General features: G+C 45.2%; 1 protein-coding gene across 4 annotated transcripts in view; it reads right to left on the bottom strand.

Moving 5' to 3' along the window:
- LOC106586160 (myosin light chain kinase, smooth muscle) overlaps positions 1-19,014 on the bottom strand; it is a 99,809-nt gene that overhangs the window by 19,313 nt on the left and 61,482 nt on the right. For all 4 annotated transcript variants that reach the window (XM_014173072.2, XM_014173069.2, XM_014173075.2 and 1 more), the window contains 7 exons: positions 14,824-14,970; positions 13,542-13,739; positions 13,024-13,270; positions 8,858-8,938; positions 7,670-8,484; positions 5,469-5,585; positions 4,741-4,809 (listed from right to left, as the gene is read on the bottom strand). In XM_014173072.2, coding sequence (XP_014028547.2) covers positions 4,741-4,809; positions 5,469-5,585; positions 7,670-8,484; positions 8,858-8,938; positions 13,024-13,270; positions 13,542-13,739; positions 14,824-14,970 — 1,674 coding nt within the window. The remainder of the gene's footprint in view (positions 1-4,740; positions 4,810-5,468; positions 5,586-7,669; positions 8,485-8,857; positions 8,939-13,023; positions 13,271-13,541; positions 13,740-14,823; positions 14,971-19,014) is intronic.

The raw sequence follows: 19,014 nt of genomic DNA, 5'->3' as shown, positions 1-19,014 counted from the left end.
GTTCTGCATAAACAATCTCAGTGTCAATGTAAAGGCACTATATTCCAGCATCCTGCATGGGTCAAAGACAATATCTGTAACCTTACTACTAATTAATATGCCAGCACCCAGGATATCAAGCCTTGAAGGCTGATGGTTCCTGGTCCATATAGAGTCAAGAACAGTGAGCAGCAGAGCAAGTGTTGAAGCTGTCAAAACAAGTCGGGCCTTAACCCTTCCCCAGGGGGCCGTGCACCCATGATCTGGTTCCTTCACACAGGCGTTCAGACAACGTGGAGCCATTGTATTGCACGGCCTGTGTCACAATCAGGTTGTAAATGCTCAGCATCTAAAGAAACAGCAGCTCAAAAACCATTCAATTCCCCGATGAGCACCATCTATTTCATAATAGAGGGAGAACGTTACATCTCACTTGTCAAGCATTGTTACAGGCTGACGAGAGGAGTAGAGGCGCAGATGAAAGCAGTTTGATGTACGAGGTGTTGGAGCAGGCAACCACATTGGCATTCCACTCTGTGTTCTCTCTGTGGCCAGCATGCTCCGTTTGTGTGGAGAGAGGAAGAGTATAGGGGAGAGGAGAAAAGAGGAGAGGAGATGCTGAGCCACCAAATAGTACAGTGCATTCTGAGGCCCGCAGGACCCTGCAGTGCTGGACTGTGGCCCCCAAGCGTAAGGTAAATAATCGTGCAGAGGTTTGAGTTTTCCAGTGGGCATGAAGAAGCTGCTTGTTTTCATAGCACTGCACCACTGACGCAATTCCCATGGCTCACCACGCTATGTGACTAGAGTTAGATACACCACACGAGCAAGAGCAACGGCTTTAGAAAAACCATAACAAGGCTGATACCATCAATAGCTTACTCAAAAGCACTTAGAATTCAAGAAATGACGGTCATTATATTTGCTGGGCACAGTGATGAATCATATACATATACACTCAAATGAAAAATGGTATTTGTCACATGCTCTGAAAACGACAGGTGTAGACTTTACCATGAAACGCTTACTTGCGAGCCCTTTACACAACAATGCAGAATGAAAAAAGTAAGAACAATTTGCTAAACATTTAAAAAGGAAAAAGTGCTGGGGTACGAGGTAATTGGGTTAATATGAACATATAGGTAGGGGTTAAAGTGACTAGGCAATCAGGATAGATAATAAACAGAGTAGCAGCAGCGTATGTGAAGAGTGTGAAAGTGTCTGTGTGAGTGCTGCCAATATGTGTGTGTGTGTGTATATATATATATATATATGTGTTGGAGTGTAGGATGTGTGAGTGTGTGGGTAGAGTCTAGTGAGTGTGCATTGAGCTGGTGCAAGAGAGGCAGTGCAAATAAAAGGGGGTCAACGCGAATAGTCAGGGAAGCCAACGTATGGCTTCGGGGTAGAAGCTGTTCAGGAGCTTTTTGGTCCCAGACTTGGTGCTCCGGTACCGATTGTCGTATGGTAGCAGAGAGAACAGTCTATGACTTGGGTGGCTGGAGTCTTTGGCAATATTTAGGGCCTTCTTCTGACACCGCCTGGTATAGAGGTCTTAGATGGCAGGGACCTCGGCCCTTGTGATGTACTGGGCCATACGCATTACCCTCTGTAGCGCTTTGCGGTCAGATGACAAGGAGTTGCCATACCAAGCGGTGATGCAGCCAGTCAAGATGTTCTCAATGGTGCAGCTATTTTTCTGAGGATCTGAGGGCCCATGACAAGTATTTTTATCCTCCTGAGGGGGAACTGTGTTGGTGTGTTTGGACCATGATAGGTCCTTAGTGATGTGGACACAGAGGAACTTGAAGCTCTCGACCCGCTCCACTACAGTCCCGTTGATGTGAATGGGGGCGTGCTCGGCCTTCCGTTTCCTGTAGTCCACGATCAGCTACTTTGACCTGCTGACGTTGAGGGAGAGGTTGTTGTCCTGTCACCACACTGCCAGATCTCTGACCTCCTCCCTATAGTCTGTCTCATCGTCATTGGTGTTCATCAGGCCTACCACCGCCATGTCGTCGGCAAACTTAATGACGGTATTGGTGTCGTACACGGCCACGCAGTTGTGGGTGAACAGGGAGTACAGGAGGGGACAAAGCATGCACCCTTGAGGGGCCCCCGTGTTGAGGGTCAGATTAGCGGATGTGTTTTTGCCTATCCTCACCACCTGGGGGCGGCCCGTCAGGAAGTCCAGGATCTAGTTGCAGAGGGAAGTGTTCTGTCCCAGGGTCCTTAACTTAGTGATGAGGTTGGAGGGCCCTATGGTGTTGAATGTTGAGCTGTAGTGAATGTACAGCATTGGAGTGAGTCCAGGATGATGGTGTTTATGTGAGCCATGACCAGCCTTTCAAAGCATTTCAGGGGTACAGATGTGAGTGCTACGGGGCAATAGTCACTTACACAGGTTACTTTGGCTTTCTTGGGCACAGGGACTATGGGGGTCTGCTTGAAACATGTAGGTATTACAGACTGGGTCAGGCAGAGGTTGAAAATGTCAGTGAAGACACTTGCCAGCTAGTCAGTGCATGCTCTTTGTACGCATCCTGGTAATCTGTCTGGCCCTGCGGTCTTGTGAATGTTAACCTATTTAAAAAGGTCTTACTCACATTGCCTACGGAGAGCATGATCACACAGACGACTGGAGCAGCTGGTTCGCTCATGCATGGTTCAGTGTTGCTAGCCTCAAAGCCAGCACAGAGGGCATTTAGCTCATCTTGTAGGCTCCTGTCACTGGGGAGCTCACAGCTGGGTTTTCCTTTGTAATCCGTGATAGTTTGCATGTCCTGCCACATCCCACGAGTGTCAGAGCCGGTGTAGTAGGATTCGTTCTTAGTCCTGTATTGATGCTTTGCCCGTTTGATGGTTCGTCGGAGGGCTTAGCGGGATTTCTTATAAGCATCCGGATTAGTGTCTCGCTCCTTGAACACGGCAGCTCTACCCTTTAGCGCAGTACAGATGTTGCCTGTAATCCATGGCTTTCGGTTCGGATATGCATGGCCACTGTGGGGACGATGGTCATCGATGCACCTATTAATGAAGCTGGTGACTGATGTGGTAAATTCCTCAATGCCATCGGATGAATCCTTGAACATATTCCAGTCTGTGCTAGCGAAACAGTCCTGTAGCTTAGCATCCGCTTATCCGGACCACTTCCGTATTGAGCGCGTCACTGGTACTTCCTGTTTAAGTTTTTGCATGTAAGCAGAAATCAGGAGTATATAGTTATGGTCAAATTTACCAAATGGAGGGCGAGGAAGAGCTTTGTATGCATCTCTGTGTGTGGAGTAAAGGTGATCTAGAGTTTTTTCGCCTCTAGTTGCACAGGTTACACGTTGGTAGATATTAGGTGGGACGGATTTCAGTTTTCCTGCATTAAAATCATAGGCCAAACAGTTAAGATCAGAGCAAAAAAAACACACAAAATAGCACAAATGGTCAAGAGCCCATAAAACGGATGCTATTCCCTCCAGCTCCATTATTTTATAATATCTGCAGCAAGGCTTGCTTTCTAGTACCATTGTAAAATAACAAAATCTCTTTGAGAACCATAAGCACTGACCCCAAATATCACAGAGTTCATGTACTCTGAAGCGTCACATGACATGATTCCAATACCCCATGGGAACATTGTGAGTGAATCATTCTAAAACAGAATTACCTCCAACCCTAGCCAATGCTGTGAACTTTAAACACATATTTACTTGTTTCAAATCTCTCCTACTTGGGAATCCATCATTATAAAAAGAGAATAGCGTGGATGAATCATCAGGGGCTCTCATGTCCGGTCTCTGCCTCATGCGTTTTATTAAAACGCTCACCACACAGCTCTTAGTTTTAGAGCTTGTTTGGATCAGTCCACATTCCAGCAGGACAAAAGCGTATCCCCGAAGCTGGCCGATTTTCTGCAGAACCTCCGAGTATAGGGGGGGAAAAAAGAGTCCAGAGCATGTGAGTCAAGAGAGGGCTAGGGAGCAGGCAGACGAAAGCCTTACATGGAAGTTTGGGAGAGGAGGTTGAGTGAGCGGGGCAGCCATGCAAAAGGTCCCTCTCTCCCTCCCCTCTCCCTTTCTCCTTGGGCATGTTTTAAGTTCGAGTGAGTGTCCCGGGCTTAAAGACAAACAGCACTCAATTAGCTCTGTCAAACATCACAGAGGAGAGAGGTATCATAGTGGCCTCTGACCCCTGGAAGGAACCATCCAGGCTAGAGGCAGGAGGGATAAATGGACATTCTTCATGCCCAGCCCTGAGTGTGCCTGAGCCAAAGCCTTTAATGTAAAGGTAGATCTGCGTGCTTGACTCAGGGCAAGGGGGAGTCGACTGCTGGATTCTTTACAGGCTAACGCTTACGTCATTAAATCATATGGAAAAGAATGTGCAGTATAGCACATAACTCTATAGAACTCCTACCTACTCCTCCAGCTTGAAAAGATTAAGACCGCCAATAAGAAAATCTCCATAATCTTCCCCAACACCTTTACCGTTAGCATAAATCTAACTTACGGTACGGACACCACTTTGGATAAAAGACATATACAGATTTACTGATCACAATTTCCATGTTCGTTCTCTACACAGAGAGAAGAGATTGGCCAGATTTAATGAGTGAGTTTGGGGTCAGAACAATATTTGATTTTTGTTCACATGCTATAAAGAGCCCCAACCCGCTGAGAGAGGCAGGCAGGCTGCAGCAGTGAGAAAGACAGAGAGATCCCACACCGCTCCTTTTTGGGAAATAAGGAAGCACATATTTTGGAAACTCACTCTCTGAGGTAGGGGTGGATGGCTTCTTGATCTTCTTGTCAGCTGCAGTCGAGTTTGTGTCTGTAGGATCTACGGAAGAGAGGGGGGAAAAAAAAACATGGCCCCAAAAATTGGCTACTTATTTCCCTTTCTTTCCTATCTGATAAACTATATGAATTCCTACTTAATGTATCAGTAACAACAGCTAACCATTGTCTCTTAAAGTACTTAATACAAATGGACCGTTCATGTTAGAAATGGAATGATTCCCTGGGAACTTTCAATAAATTCGCTGGCTTTCCCGAAATCCTGGTTGGGGGCTTCCTGGAATCAGGGAAACCAGGGAAGGTATTGAAAGTTCCCCGAATTTTGCAACCCTGCTCTGGACTATTTAAGGTGGACTGAATCATATTTGCTAAATAACATTTCAGTATCTCATACTTTTGCATTGACGTCAAGAGTAGAAGTATGCGAAAGTTAAACTAAATTTGTACTTGCGTAGGAATCTAAAACTAGGATTGAACTGTGCGTGCCTGGATATTGTTTTGATCCAGGCCTGTTAATGAGTGCTGGGGGGGCTGGCGGAGGAGGACGTGCAGAGGGAATCTGGAACAGGGACTCCAGCTAAGCTAATCGGTCCGCTGTAATTGCAGGAAGTGTCTGGGCTGAGGCCGGGGCGGTCGTGAGGCTGAGGGGGACTCATGGGAGTGGGGAGCAGACAGAGGGCACGTCAGCCTGAAACAACTCACCATCCACCAGCACCATGCAGGAACACTCAGCTTTACCGGCAGAGTTCTCTGCCCGGCACTTGTACTGGCCCTCGTCCTCGGGCAGGGCCTTGTCGATGGTCAGGGAGCACTGGCCTCCTGCGGGAAAACAAAGATACACATACAAGGGACCTTAGCTACAGTGGCCCCAATACACACAAACACAGTGGCCCCCAATACACACACAGACAACCATAGCCAGAGAGGCCTCCATTACTAGCCTATGGCTCCATGAGAACATACTAACATACTTCATGTGTTATGGTGGGACGTAAATGAAGTAAATGAGAAATTTAAACTTCCCTCTTAGAGCCTGAAGCTATGCATTCTTCAGCATGACCTTCGGTGACCCTAAAATGAGAATAAACATGACCTGGAGGGTCACAAAGTAATAATTCCATTGTATCATTACTAGACATGGCTGTGTGACAGTTGGGATTTGGGACTGTTTCTCTGACATTAAATAACAGCTGGGGGTTGAGGACGTTTTTATGTTACTGTGCTACTTGTTGATCATCTTGTTAAATAGCCCCTACCCCTAGCTCTGGTCCAGGGCGTCATTTAGCTGCGCTCTCACTAACAAAGAGGCAACTCGTTGTTGTTATGGGACCAGAGCAACCCTTACCCTCTGCTGCCACAAGGACAAACTATGGACTTATCCCCATACAGTTGCGCTGTAACTGGACATACACAGTGGAGCAGGAAGGCCAGAGTCTCAGGCAATGTGAGAAATCTCCACAGCTCATCAGCACATCAAGCTGCCTGAAATAACAGAGCTGAAATTATGGATATCTGCATCCCAAATGACACCCTATTTCCTATGGGCATTGGTCAAAAGTAGTGCACAATTTAGGAAATAAGGTTCAATTTGGGACAAACATGTATGTGTGTGTGTGTGTGTGTGTGTGTGAGGGACCCCAAAGAGCCCAGAAAAAGGGAATTAGCTATTATTACTCTATTACTCACATTATACCACGTTGTATATGAGAGGGGCTTTTTACATGGAACCAGTACAAAATATATCGGTGCTATGGTAACATCGATGACAAAAAGTTCTACAGCTGCACCATCGAGAGCATTCGGACTGGTTGCATCACCGCCTGGCATGGCAACTGCTCGGCCTCCGACCGCAATCGAGGGTAGTGCGTACGGCCCAGTACATCACTGGAGCCAAGCTTCCTGCCATCCAGGACCTCTATACCAGGCAGTGTCAGAGGAAGGCCCAAAAAATGACCAAAGAATCCAGCGGTGGCTACCGCACGGCAAGCGGTACCGGAGCTCCAAGTCTAGGTCCAAAAGGCTTCTTAACAGCTTCTACCCCCAAGCCATAAGACTCCTGAACAGCTAATCAAATGGCAACTGGGACTATTAGCATTGACACCCCACCGCCCCTTTTTTTTTTTTTAACGCTGCTGCTACTCGCTGTTTATTATCTATGCATAGTCACTTTACCCCTACCTACATGTACATATTACCTCAATTACCTTGACTAACCTGTACCCCGCACATTGACTCAGTACCGGTACCCCCTATATATAGCCTCGTTATTATTTTATTATTACTGTTATTTTTTACTCTAGTTTATTTAGTAAATTTTTTTCTTAAATTGTATTTTTCTAAAAACTGCATTGGTAGTTAAGGGCTTGTAAGTAAGCATTTCACGGTAAGGTCTACACTTGTATTCAGTGCGTGCGACAAAGACAGTTTGATTTGATCGACTTCCCTATGTAAAGGGATAAGTTCCCATCATATCCCAAATCAAATGCCTGTAATACTTCGGTGAAGGAGGGGAGACTCAGTCATATCACTGTCTTTCTGTCTGTCATAGACACACTACTTTCTAATATTAGAAGCCAAGCCTCCACAGACATGAATAATGCATTAATGAAATGCGTCCCAAATGGTGACCTAGTCCCCATGTCCCTAAAACTCAACTCTGGACCTTGAAGCAAGTTCCACAGCGATTTTACATTGTTCCCCTCTAATCAGGGACTGATTTACAGAGAGGTGCAATTCATTATCAGGTAGAACAGAAAACCATCATGCTCTGGACCTCGTAGGGTAAGAGTTGAATACCCCTGCCCTATGTAGTGCACTACTTTTGGACTCTGGACTATAAAAAGGGAACAGGGTACCATTTGGGAGGCAGACATGGTCGGTTTAGTAGTAGGCCACACATTTACCTTCGTTGGACAGCTTGATAAACTTGGAGGGCTTGATGACCTTCCCATCTAGTGTCCAGGTAATAGTAGCAGGGGGGTCACAGGTCACCTGGCACTGTAGTCGCAGTCGAGCCCCGTCCACCACGCTCACGTCACTCAGCTTCTGACTGAACGCTGGCTCCTTTCCAATGTTGTTACTCTTCTTATCAATAATCCCACCATCCACACAGTTGATAGCGTTCTTCTCCTTCTCTTTCTTGTCAGGGGAAGAAGCAGGAGCTTTGGGTGTTGCTGCTGCCCGTGCCAGAGCTGCTGCTGGAGCAGGGCTCTTCCCGTTGTTCTCCAAGCTCGTCTGCTTCTTCTTGTTGGCCAGAACCGATCTGAAATCTGCAGGCTCTCCTTTCTCGGCAGGAACGGCGCCTGGTTTCGCAGCTCCCCCCTTCTTCCCCAGGACGGCTCTGAAGTCCACCTGCGCGGGAGCGTTGACCTTCCTCTCATCTTCAGACAGGGTCTTGGGCTTGACCCCTCTGGGCTGGAGCTGGCTCCTGAAGTCCATCTGTTCCGCCGTGATCTCCTTCAGGTCCTCCTCGGAGACGCTCTTGGTGGTGACTTTCCTGCCCAGCACTGTGCGGAAGTCACGCTGCTCGGCCTCCTGCAGGCGGATCTGGTCCTCGCGGTGCTCCTTGGTCTCCACGCGCCTCTTCAGGAGTCCCTGGGCTGCGCTGGGCTCCTCTGACTCCACTGGCTCCTGCTGCTGCTGAATGGAGCTGCTGCTCGGTGCTCCTCTGCCTCGCACTGTCCCGTCCACTCCTCCCACACGCTGACAAGGCTCAAGCCTGCAGTAGCACAGAGAGAGGAGGGAGAAAAAAAAACAGTGGTTGTTTAAAAGCCCCGACATCCACTGGTTAATTGGGGGGGGGGGGGACCACAACTCAACTTGATGTTACATCAGAGATGACTTCAGTAGCCTTATAAGGGCATGCACCCTGAACGGGGCCCCATCCCCCCAACCATCCGCCAAACCCCTGGCTTTGAACAATGGCACAGCTGGAAAAGGTACTGTAAACAATTTATTTGGTTATATTCAGGGATTAAGCTGATTCAACACCGGGGTCTGGGGAGGGGGGAGTTAGTGGGGAGAAGGGAAGGCAAAAATAGTCCAGGCTGAGGGGACTCGACAGTGAAGCAGTAGGATAGCTAACTACATACGTTTGGTGCTCTCCACTGGACACCACAGCACCCTCACTGACCAACAGAGTGGCAACACAACTGCAGTCCCCCACTTTGTTCCTAGAAGAAAAGAGAGAGGATGAGAAGGTGAATGGAAAACTAGGGAGGGGAAAGGTTTTAACTACTGGCCCTTGCTTTTAAGACCAAATCAAGAAGAGGCTCAGTGATGTGTCTCAGTGATGCCGGTCTTGGATTGCCTTAAAAACATGATTTTTCAACATTCGTAACCCTCATACTAATCCATGTATTATAATAACCAATCAAAACACCGATTTAAAGTTAAACTTTGGCAGAGGCAGACATGTGGTAGCAGCACCTTATATCAGTGGTTCTCAAACTGTTTGACCAGCACACATTTTCAAGACACAAGATACAGAAATAAACTACATTTTGCACTTTGAGCTGAAAGCCATTCATGTTAGTAGGTAATATCAACTAGGGATATCATGTCAGTTCTCTGGAGTCCAGAGCTAGCAGATGTGATCATACTAGCTGTATGCAGCGGAGGGTGCAGGAGAAGGCAGCAGACGTATTACGTGCCCCCAACCGATTGTGTTTTTTTTTGTTCGCTTATAACTTCTTTTTTTCAATTATTTTGTACATAAATGTCGCCGCTACCGTCTCTTATGACCGAAATTTAACTTCTGGATATCAGGACTGCGATTACTCACCACGGACTGGCAGAATCCTTTTTATCCTTAATCTGACGAGGCCGAAGCAAGCGATATACTGCTTTCTCGGGAACAGGGCCAGATTCCCGTGATTTGTGTGAAGAGGCGTAGAATAATTGGCTGGAGGGCGGGCTGCCTTCTGAGAATTCGTAGGCGATTGAAAAAAAAAAAAACACTTCCTTCCATTCTGCTAGCAAAAGTGCAATCTTAGGACAATAAAATAGATGACCTATCAACAGGACATTCAAAACTGTAATATCTTACGCTTCATGGATACGTGGCTGAACGACGACACTATCAACATACAGCTGGCTGGTTATACGCTGTACCGCAGGATAGAACAGCGGTGTCTGGTAAGACAAGGGGCGGCAGGCTATGTATTTTTGTGAACATCAGCTGGTGCACGATATCAAAGGAAGTCGAGCTATTGCATCTCATGTTAAACTGTACATCACCTACCTAGAGAGTTTATCTGTATTTTTTGTAGCTGTTTACATACCACCACAGGCAGAGGCTGGCACTAAGACAGCATTGAATGAGCTGTATTCCGCCATAAGAAAATGGGGTGTGTGTCTATTTGTCAATAACAGCTGGTGCACAATGTCTAATATTAAAGAAGTCTCTAGGTATTGTACCTTATGTACCTTATGATAAGCTGTAGACCACACTATCTACCAAGAGAGTTCTCATCTATATTATTCGTAGCTGTCCATTTAGCACCACAGAACGAAGCTGGCACCAAGACCGCTCTCAACCAACTCTATAAGGCCATAAGCAAAGAAGAAAATGCACACCCAGAAGCGGCGCTCCTAGTGGACGGGGACTTTAATGAAGGCAAACAAATCAGTTTTACCAAATCTTTACCAGCATGTCACATGTGCAACCAGAGAAAATAAAATTCTAGACCACCTTTACTCCACACACAGAGATGCATACACATCTCTCCCCCGCCCTCCATTTGGCAAATCTGACCATAATTATATTCCTGCTTACAAGCAGAAATTAAAGCAGGAAGCACAAGTGACTAGATCAATAAAAAAGTGGTCAGATGAAGCAGATGCTAAGCTACAGGACTGTTTTGCTAGCACAGACTGGAATATGTTCCGGGATTCCTCCGATGGCATTGAGGAGTACACCACATCAGTCATTGGCTTCATCAATAAGTGCATCGATGATGTCATCCCCACAGTGACCGTACGTATATACCCCAAACAGAAGCCATGGATTACAGGCAACATCCTCACTGAGCTAAAGGCTAGAGCTGCTGCTTTCAAGGAGCGGGACTTTAACCCAAAAGCTTATAAGAAATTCCGCTATGCCCTTCGATGAACCGTCAATACAGGATTAAGATCGAATCGTACTACACCGGCTCTGACGCTCGCCGGATGTGACAGGGCTTGCAAACAATTACAGACTACAAAGGGAAGCACAGCCGAGAGCTGCCCAGTGACGGGAGCCTAATAACAAATAACACTGAAACATGCATGAGAGCACCAGCTGTTCTGGAAGACTGTGTGATCACGCTCTTCGCAGCCAATGTGAGTAAGACCTTTAAACAGGTCAACATTCACAAGGCCAAACAGATTACCAGGACGTGCATTGCGAGCATGCACTGACCAACTGGCAAGTGTCTTCACTGACATTTTCAACCTCTCCCTGTCTGAGTCTGTAATACCAACATGTTTTAAGCAGACCACCATAGTGCCTGTTCCCAAGAACACTAAGGTAACCTGCCTAAATGACTACCGACCCGTAGCACTCACGTCTGTAGCCATGAGTGCTTTGAAAGGCTGGTCATGGCTCACATCAACGCCATTATCCCAGAAACCCTAGACCCACTCCAATTTGCATGCCGCCCCAACAGATCCACAGATGATGCAATCTCTATTGCACTCCCCACTGCCCTTTTACACCTGGACAAAAGGAACACCTATGTGAGAATGGTATTCATTGACTACAGCTTAGCGGTCAACACCATAGTGCCCTCAAATCTCAACAATAAGCTAAGGACCCTGGGACTAAACACCTCCCTCTGCAACTGGTTCCTGAACTTCCTGACGGGCCGGGTAGGTAACAACACATCCCCCACGCTGATCCTCAACACAGGGGCCTCCTCACATCACCAACAAACTAACATGGTCCAAGCACACCAAGACAGTCATGAAGAGGGCATGACAAAGCCTATTCCCCCTCAGAAGACTGAAAAGATTTGGCATGGGTCCTCAGATCCTCAAAAGGTTCTACAGTTGCACCATCGAGAGCATCCTGACTGGTTGCATCACCGCCTGGTATGGCAACTGCTCGGCCTCCGACCGCAAGGCACTACAGAGGGTAGTGCGAACGGCCCAGTACATCACTGGGGCCAAACTTCCTGCCATCCAGGACCTCTATACCAGGCGGTGTCAGAGGAAGGCCCTAAAAATTGTCAAAGTCACCAGCCACCCTAGTCATAGACTGTTCTCTCTGCTACCGAACGGCAAGCGGTACCGGAGCACCAAGTCTAGGTCCAAGAGGCTTCTAAACAGCTTCTACCCCCAAGCCCTAAGACTCCTGAACACCTCATCAAATGGCTAGCCGGACTATTGGCATTTGCCACCCCCCCCTCCCCCTTTTACACTGCTGCTACTCTGTGGTTATCATCTATGCATAGCCACTTTAATAACTCTACCTACATGTACATATTACCTCAACTAACCATTTCCCCCCGCACATTGCCTCTGTACCAGTACCCCACTGTATATAGTCTTGCTATTGTTATTTTACTGCTGCTCTTTAATTACTTGTTAATCTTATCCATATTTTTTTTTTAAACTGCATTGTTGGTTGGGGCTCGTAAGTAAGCTTTTCACTGTAAGGTCTACACCTGTTGTATTCGGCGCATGTGACTAATACAATTTGATTTGATCGGATGAGTGGCACGGTCTGTCTGTAGCTTTTGCCTTCCTCACAAATATCGTAATAAATTAGCCAGAATGTTACATCTTCAGCCATAGGTATTGAAGGCAGTGTGATGTTACAGCTATATTTATACATACAGCCAGTAACTTACACAAGTGCTTTCTGGTCACTAATCTGGATATGTGTGTCCGCCTTTGCGTGCCAATGCAGATGACTGGTCTTTGGTCATGATCAACAGTTAAGACGCGCAACTTTTTGGTTCTGAATCACAGATGTTTTTTAAGAAGAATTTGGTCCAATATTGTAGGCCTACGTTGCTAATCAGATTGAATAGACAAAGGTCTAAATATAAAATACAAATAGTATATGTAGTACAAAACATTTTTCCCCATTCAGTTTCCCAAAACCTTCTCTCGACCTCCCAGCTTAAAAAACACTACCTTATAGTATGGTATACTGTAAATAACAGTGTTATTGTGTTCCAACATAAACAGCCCCTTCTCCCGATACTACAGAAGTGACTCATCTACTGTACAAGGAGTCCAGCACGTCTCAAATGGCACTACAGAAGCCTACCTCAGGCTGATCTCGTAGTCCCCGGCGTGGTGGGACCGGACTCGCCTGATGAGCAGGGACACCACATCCTCTTTCTGCAGAATCTCATAGTCCAGCCCAGTGGTCACCACCTGGCCCTGCTTCATCCAGCTCCACTGGGGGAAGGGGTCGCCAGCGATGGCACAGGACAGCAGGACATTCTGCCCCAAGGAGGCAGTGGTGGACTTGGGCTTAGTGATGAACCAGGGCTGCACCCCGTCCTGGGGCTCTGGAACACATAGACAGAGACAACATTATGGCATGAATAGGGTTGTGAATTTCCTGTAACTTTTTTCCATAAAATCCTGGTTTGAAGATTCCCTGATTTCCAACTTATTCCCTCTGGATTCTCTGATTCCAGGAATATTCTAAAATCGGGATATCTGGAAAACCTTGGAATTTGGGGAAAATTACCCTAGGCATAAACTACATCCTACTAGAGATATTTCAACAGACATACTGAGCTAGCTTAGGTGGAGTTATCTAGGCTACTAGCCTACCTTGTACAGTGAGTGAGGCCTCGGTGCGAACCTCTCCCACTTCGTTCCACACCTCACAGGTGTACTTCCCAGTGTCCTCAGGGAAGACTTCCTGGATGAACAGACTGTATTGGCTCCCCTTCCGCTCAAAGTGGAAGTCCTCCGACTCCTGGATCTCCTTTCCATTGTGGAGCCACACAATCTCTGGATGAGGATTCCCTACGACCACATTTTACATTAAACCTTGTGTTTGGACAACCTTGTGTTTGGCTTTGTCTATCTGGTCACTGTCTCCAAAATACTTTTTTTGCATTATTGTCCAAAGACCAATACAAGTCATTATTCCAGAAATTAAATGTTTTCTTGTTTCATGCCCCAATCATCTTAAAGTGTCTAAAATGTATTGTTTAGCTCAAAGCTATTTTAAGATAATTTGGACATGAAACACAAAACATAATAATTTCTGGGATAAAAAGTTGATTTTTGGACAAACATGCTAAAAAGTTAGCATTTGAAGAAAGTGGCCAGGTAAACAAAACCAAAACATGGATTTCTGTCAGACTGCTTACTGAGTAAGGAAACCAATATGTAATTTTGTAATTTAAATAATTTGAATTGCGCCCTATAGTAACAGGTTGTGTTACATAACACACGCTGTGACTTAGAATTATCTTGCATAATATTATGCATTTTCCACATAGGTATGATGCATGATATAATTGAATAAATTGCATGTGGATTACTGTTATCATAAATCTACTTAAGAAAATCCAGTGAGAGACCATCCCGCTCCATCACCATTTACATTAAATGATGAAAGGCCTAGAATAATAATGTCAATCTTACGCCATATTACTAGCGACTCCTGCCTCAGGCGAACAACCTCTCAGACAAACAGGAAGCGGGATGATGAAGATGATATAATAATAAATGATAATACTCCAAGAGGCTACCCATCCCCTCAGGTCACACGTTGGAAGGAAATGCAAATGCATAAAACAACCAAAAACCAAACAACTTATCTCTGGGGGCTGAGCAGGAAATACCAGTGTCTAAAGCAAACAGAGTTGCTAAAAACAATACCAAAGATATGAGTTTTCCAGTCTGATTAATAGGAATAAGGGCCAACACAAGACACCGACTAGGGTTGTATGTATTCATTGTGGCACACTGTCACGAAATGCTTTTCAACGGAATATAAAAACAAGCTGTTTTTATTGGACTAGTCTAGGTAGTCTGTTTTCTTTCATTTGCTGCCTAAAGAATATGACCTAGTAGGAGGAGAGACGAGGCCTTCTCTTACCCGTCACCTCCACGGTCATGATGACTTTGCTGCCGTCCATGACTTTCAGATCCTTCAGACCTCGTAGGAATACAGGGGCAGATGGCTTCGATGGCTTCTTGGTGTCAACTGCATTTGGAGGGTCCATCCTCTTGAAATTTTTCTTAGCTGAAATTTAACAACATTAGCAGGGTTACTTTAAGAACTGGAGTAATTTACTAAGCAGCACACTAAGCCAAGACAACCAACTTGAGATTCAGCATTCCCCCAATTGACTGTCATGTAAATCAATAGTTATTCTAGATGGAGTCTTGGAATACTATACAGTGCATTCTGAAAGTATTCAGACCCCTTCACTTTTTCCATATTGTTAAATTACAGCCTTATTCTAAAATGGATTTTAAAAAAAACATTTTTGCTCAATTTACACACAACACCTCATAATGACAAGCAAAAACAGGTTTTTAGAATTTTTTTACAAATGTATTAAAAATAAAAACAGACCTTATTTACATAAGTATTCAGACGCTTTGTGAAATTGAGCTCAGGTGCATTCTGTTTCCATTGATCATCCTTGAGATGTTTCTACAACCCTGATTGGAGTCCACCTATGGTAAATTCAATTGATTGGACATGATTTGGAAAGGCACACACCTGTCTATATAAGGTACCACAGTTGACAGTGCATGTTAGAGCAAAACCAAGCCATGAGGTCGAAGGAATTGTTCGTCGAGCTCCGAGACAGGATTGTGTTGTGGCACAGATCTGGGGAAGGGTACCAAAACATTTCTGCAGCATTGAAGGTCTCCAAGAACACCGTGGCCTCCATCATTCTTAAATGGAAGTAGTTTGGAACCACCAATACTCTTCCTAGAGCTGGCCGCCTGGCCAAACTGAGCAATCAGGGGAGAAGAGCCTTGGTCTGGGAGAACCTTCCAGAAGGACAACCATCTCTCCAGCACTCCACCAATCAGGTCTTTATGGTAGAGTGGCCAGACGGAAGCCACTCCTCAGTAAAAGACACATGACAGCCCACTGGAGTTTGACTAAAGGCACCTAAAGGACTCAGACCATGAGAAACAAGATTCTCTGGTCTGATGAAACCAAGATTGAACTCCATGGCCTGAATATCAAGTGTCAAGTCTGGAGGAAACATGGCACCATCTCTACGGTGAAGCATGGTGGTGGCAACATCATGCTGTGGGGATGTTTTTCAGCAGCAGGGACTAGGAGACTAGTCAGGATCAAGGGAAAGATGAACTGAGCAAGTACAGAGAGATCCTTGATAAAAACCTGCTCCAGAGAACTCAGGAGCGCAGACTGATGCGAAGGTTCACCTTCCAACAGGACAACGACCATAAGCACACAGCCAAGAAAACGCAGGAGTGGCTTTGGGACACGTCTCTGAATGTCCTTGAGTGGCCCAGCCAGAGCCCGGACTTGAACCTGATAAAACATCTCTGGAGAGACCTGAAAATAGCTGTGCAGCGATGCTCCCCATCCAACCTGACAGGTGTGCCAAGCTTGTAGCGTCATATCCAAGAAGACTCAAGGCTGTAATCACTGCCAAAAAGGTGCTTCAACAAAGTACTGAGTAAAGGGTCTGAATAGCTGTGTAGTTTTTTTATTTTAGGAAATCTTTATAGAAACCTGTTTTTTCTTTGTCATTCTGAGGCATTGTGTGTAGATTTGATGAGGCTGTAATATAAAATGTGGAAAAAGTCAAGGGGTCTGAATACTTTCCGAATGCACTGTATATTAAGGCTGAAGTAGATTTCTTATAGTACTTCCTAATGGCACCCTATTTCCTGTATATAGTGCAATACTTCTGACCTGAACACTATGGGGTAATGCCACTAAGAATGTTTACTTATCTCGCATTACTCGTCTCATATCAATATATTGTATCCTTCACTATCTATTCTGTAGTATCTATCGCATCTTAGCCGCTCTGTCACTGCGCATCCATATATTTTATACTTATATATTTTCATCCCATTCCTTTACTAGATTGTGTGTATTAGGTTTTGTTGTGGAATTGCTGATATTACCTGTTAGATACTGCTGCACTGTCGGATCTTGAAGCATAAGCATTTTCCTACACTCACAATAACATCTGCTAACCATGTGTATGTGAGCAATAACATTTGATTTGGGAGCCCTGTGCATCGCTTGGGAGTCTCCGCTCGTTCAGATAAAGATGAACCTCCGGGCCAAGAGCAAGAGCTCTCCTACATCAATAACTCAGCTGTCTGGCAATCTACTGCAGCCAGGATATCTGAAACCTACAGTACTGAAGAAACCATGCCAAAGAATGTGGAAAACTGTGTTCTCAATGACATTGAAAGCCAAGCGTATAGTCTGAAAACTTTCAGAGGCTCTGGAGCAGAACGTTACAAGTGTACAGCTGATCCTCATATGGACTTGAAAAATTAGAGGTTGACCGATGATGAAGGCGATGATGAAGACACGCCAGCGCCAAGGCACAGCGTGATGATTTGATCACGATTTAAGGCACTGTCCGGATGGATGGCCATATTTTTATGCATCACAGGAGTGAAGCACACCTTCGCCAGTGGCTTTCTCTGGGGCCGGACATTGCCACGGAGGTCCAAGAATACTGGCACACTCAGAGGCATGATGACTGATTAAACTTGAGTTGACTAATGAATCTAACTGTATGAATTAAATTGTCATGTTTGGATCCTTTCAGTAGCTCTAAAGAGCTGCAAATTTGACTAAGACTCAATGTACTATACGTGTTAAGGATTTATCTTTACAGAATTGCTGAACTGAACTGGTCGCCGGTCAGTTCAAAGATGGAGCGGCACAGATGTGTGCCCCTATCATTTAGATTGAGTGTGTCGATTAGGTTTAGAGAATGTGAAGTTTTATGCCTTTTGTCATATTGTTTCCTGGCCAGCAGAGTGAAGCTAATTAAATCGATGGAGGCAATTGAAATCGATTTCGCCCTAGGAAGGATAAAAGTTTGATGGGTTGCTTCATTCATTGAGAACTTGTATTGCAAATCTCCTGGCTATACTTTGTAGGCCTATGCCATAGTGTGGTGTGTATGCTATATTATTAGACTGACAATTTTCTACATTGTTACTTTGAAGACTTAGACGTATGTACACATTTGATAATTATATTCTTATTGTATACTTGTAATGCATCTTTATCACTTAAATTGGCTTCATACTGTAGTCCTTGTAATTCAGAGTAATATTCTTTGTTTTGTTGTTCTGGACTAATGATAAATATACAGTACCAGTCAAAAGTTTGGCAGCACCTACTCATTCATGGGGTTCTCTTCATTTTTACTCTTTTCTACATTGTAGAATACAAGTGAAGACATCAAAACTATGAAATAACACATATGGAATTATGTAGTAACCAAAAAAAAGTCTAAATATATAGTAAATATAAGATTCTTCAAAGTAGCCACCATTTGCCTTGACAGCTTTACACACTCTTGGCATTCTCTCAACCTGCTTCATGAAGACTGCTTTTCCAACAGTCTTGATTGACTTCCCACATATTCTAAGCACTTGTTGGCTGCTTTTTCTTCACTCTGCGGTCCAACTCATCCCAAACCATCTCACTTGGGTTGAGGTCGGATGATTGTGGATGCCAGGTCATCTGATGCAGCACTCCATCACTCTCCTTGGTCAAATAGCCCTTACACCATCACACCACCTCCTCCATTCTTCACGGTGGGAACCACACATGCAGAGATCATCCGTTCACCTACTCTGCGTCTCACAAAGACACGGTGGTTGGAACCCAAAATCTCAAATTTGGACTCATCAGACCAAAGGACAGATTTCCACGGGTTTAATGTCCATTGGCCTGATTCTCGCAGTCTCCTCTGAACAGTTGATGTTGAGATGTGTCTGTTACTTAAACTCTGTGAAGCATTTATTTGGGCTGCAATCTGAGGCTGGTAACTCGAATGAACTTATCCTCTGCAGCAGAGGTATCTCTGGGTCTTCCTTTCCTGTGGCGGTCCTCATGAGAGCCAGTTTCATCATAGCGCTTGATGGTTTCTGTGACTGCACTTGAAGAAACTTTCAAAGTTCTTGACATTTTCCGGATTTACTGACCTTCATGTCTTAAAGTAATGATGGACTGTCATTTCTCTTTGCTTATTTGAGCTGTTCTTGCCATAATATGGACTTGGTCTTTAACCAAATAGGGCTATCTTCTATA

This window comes from Salmo salar, chromosome ssa25 (assembly GCF_905237065.1).
Source record: "Salmo salar chromosome ssa25, Ssal_v3.1, whole genome shotgun sequence".
NCBI lineage: Eukaryota > Metazoa > Chordata > Actinopteri > Salmoniformes > Salmonidae > Salmo > Salmo salar.
Note: the sequence above shows the minus strand (reverse complement) of the source record. Positions and strands in the feature narration are given on the sequence as shown.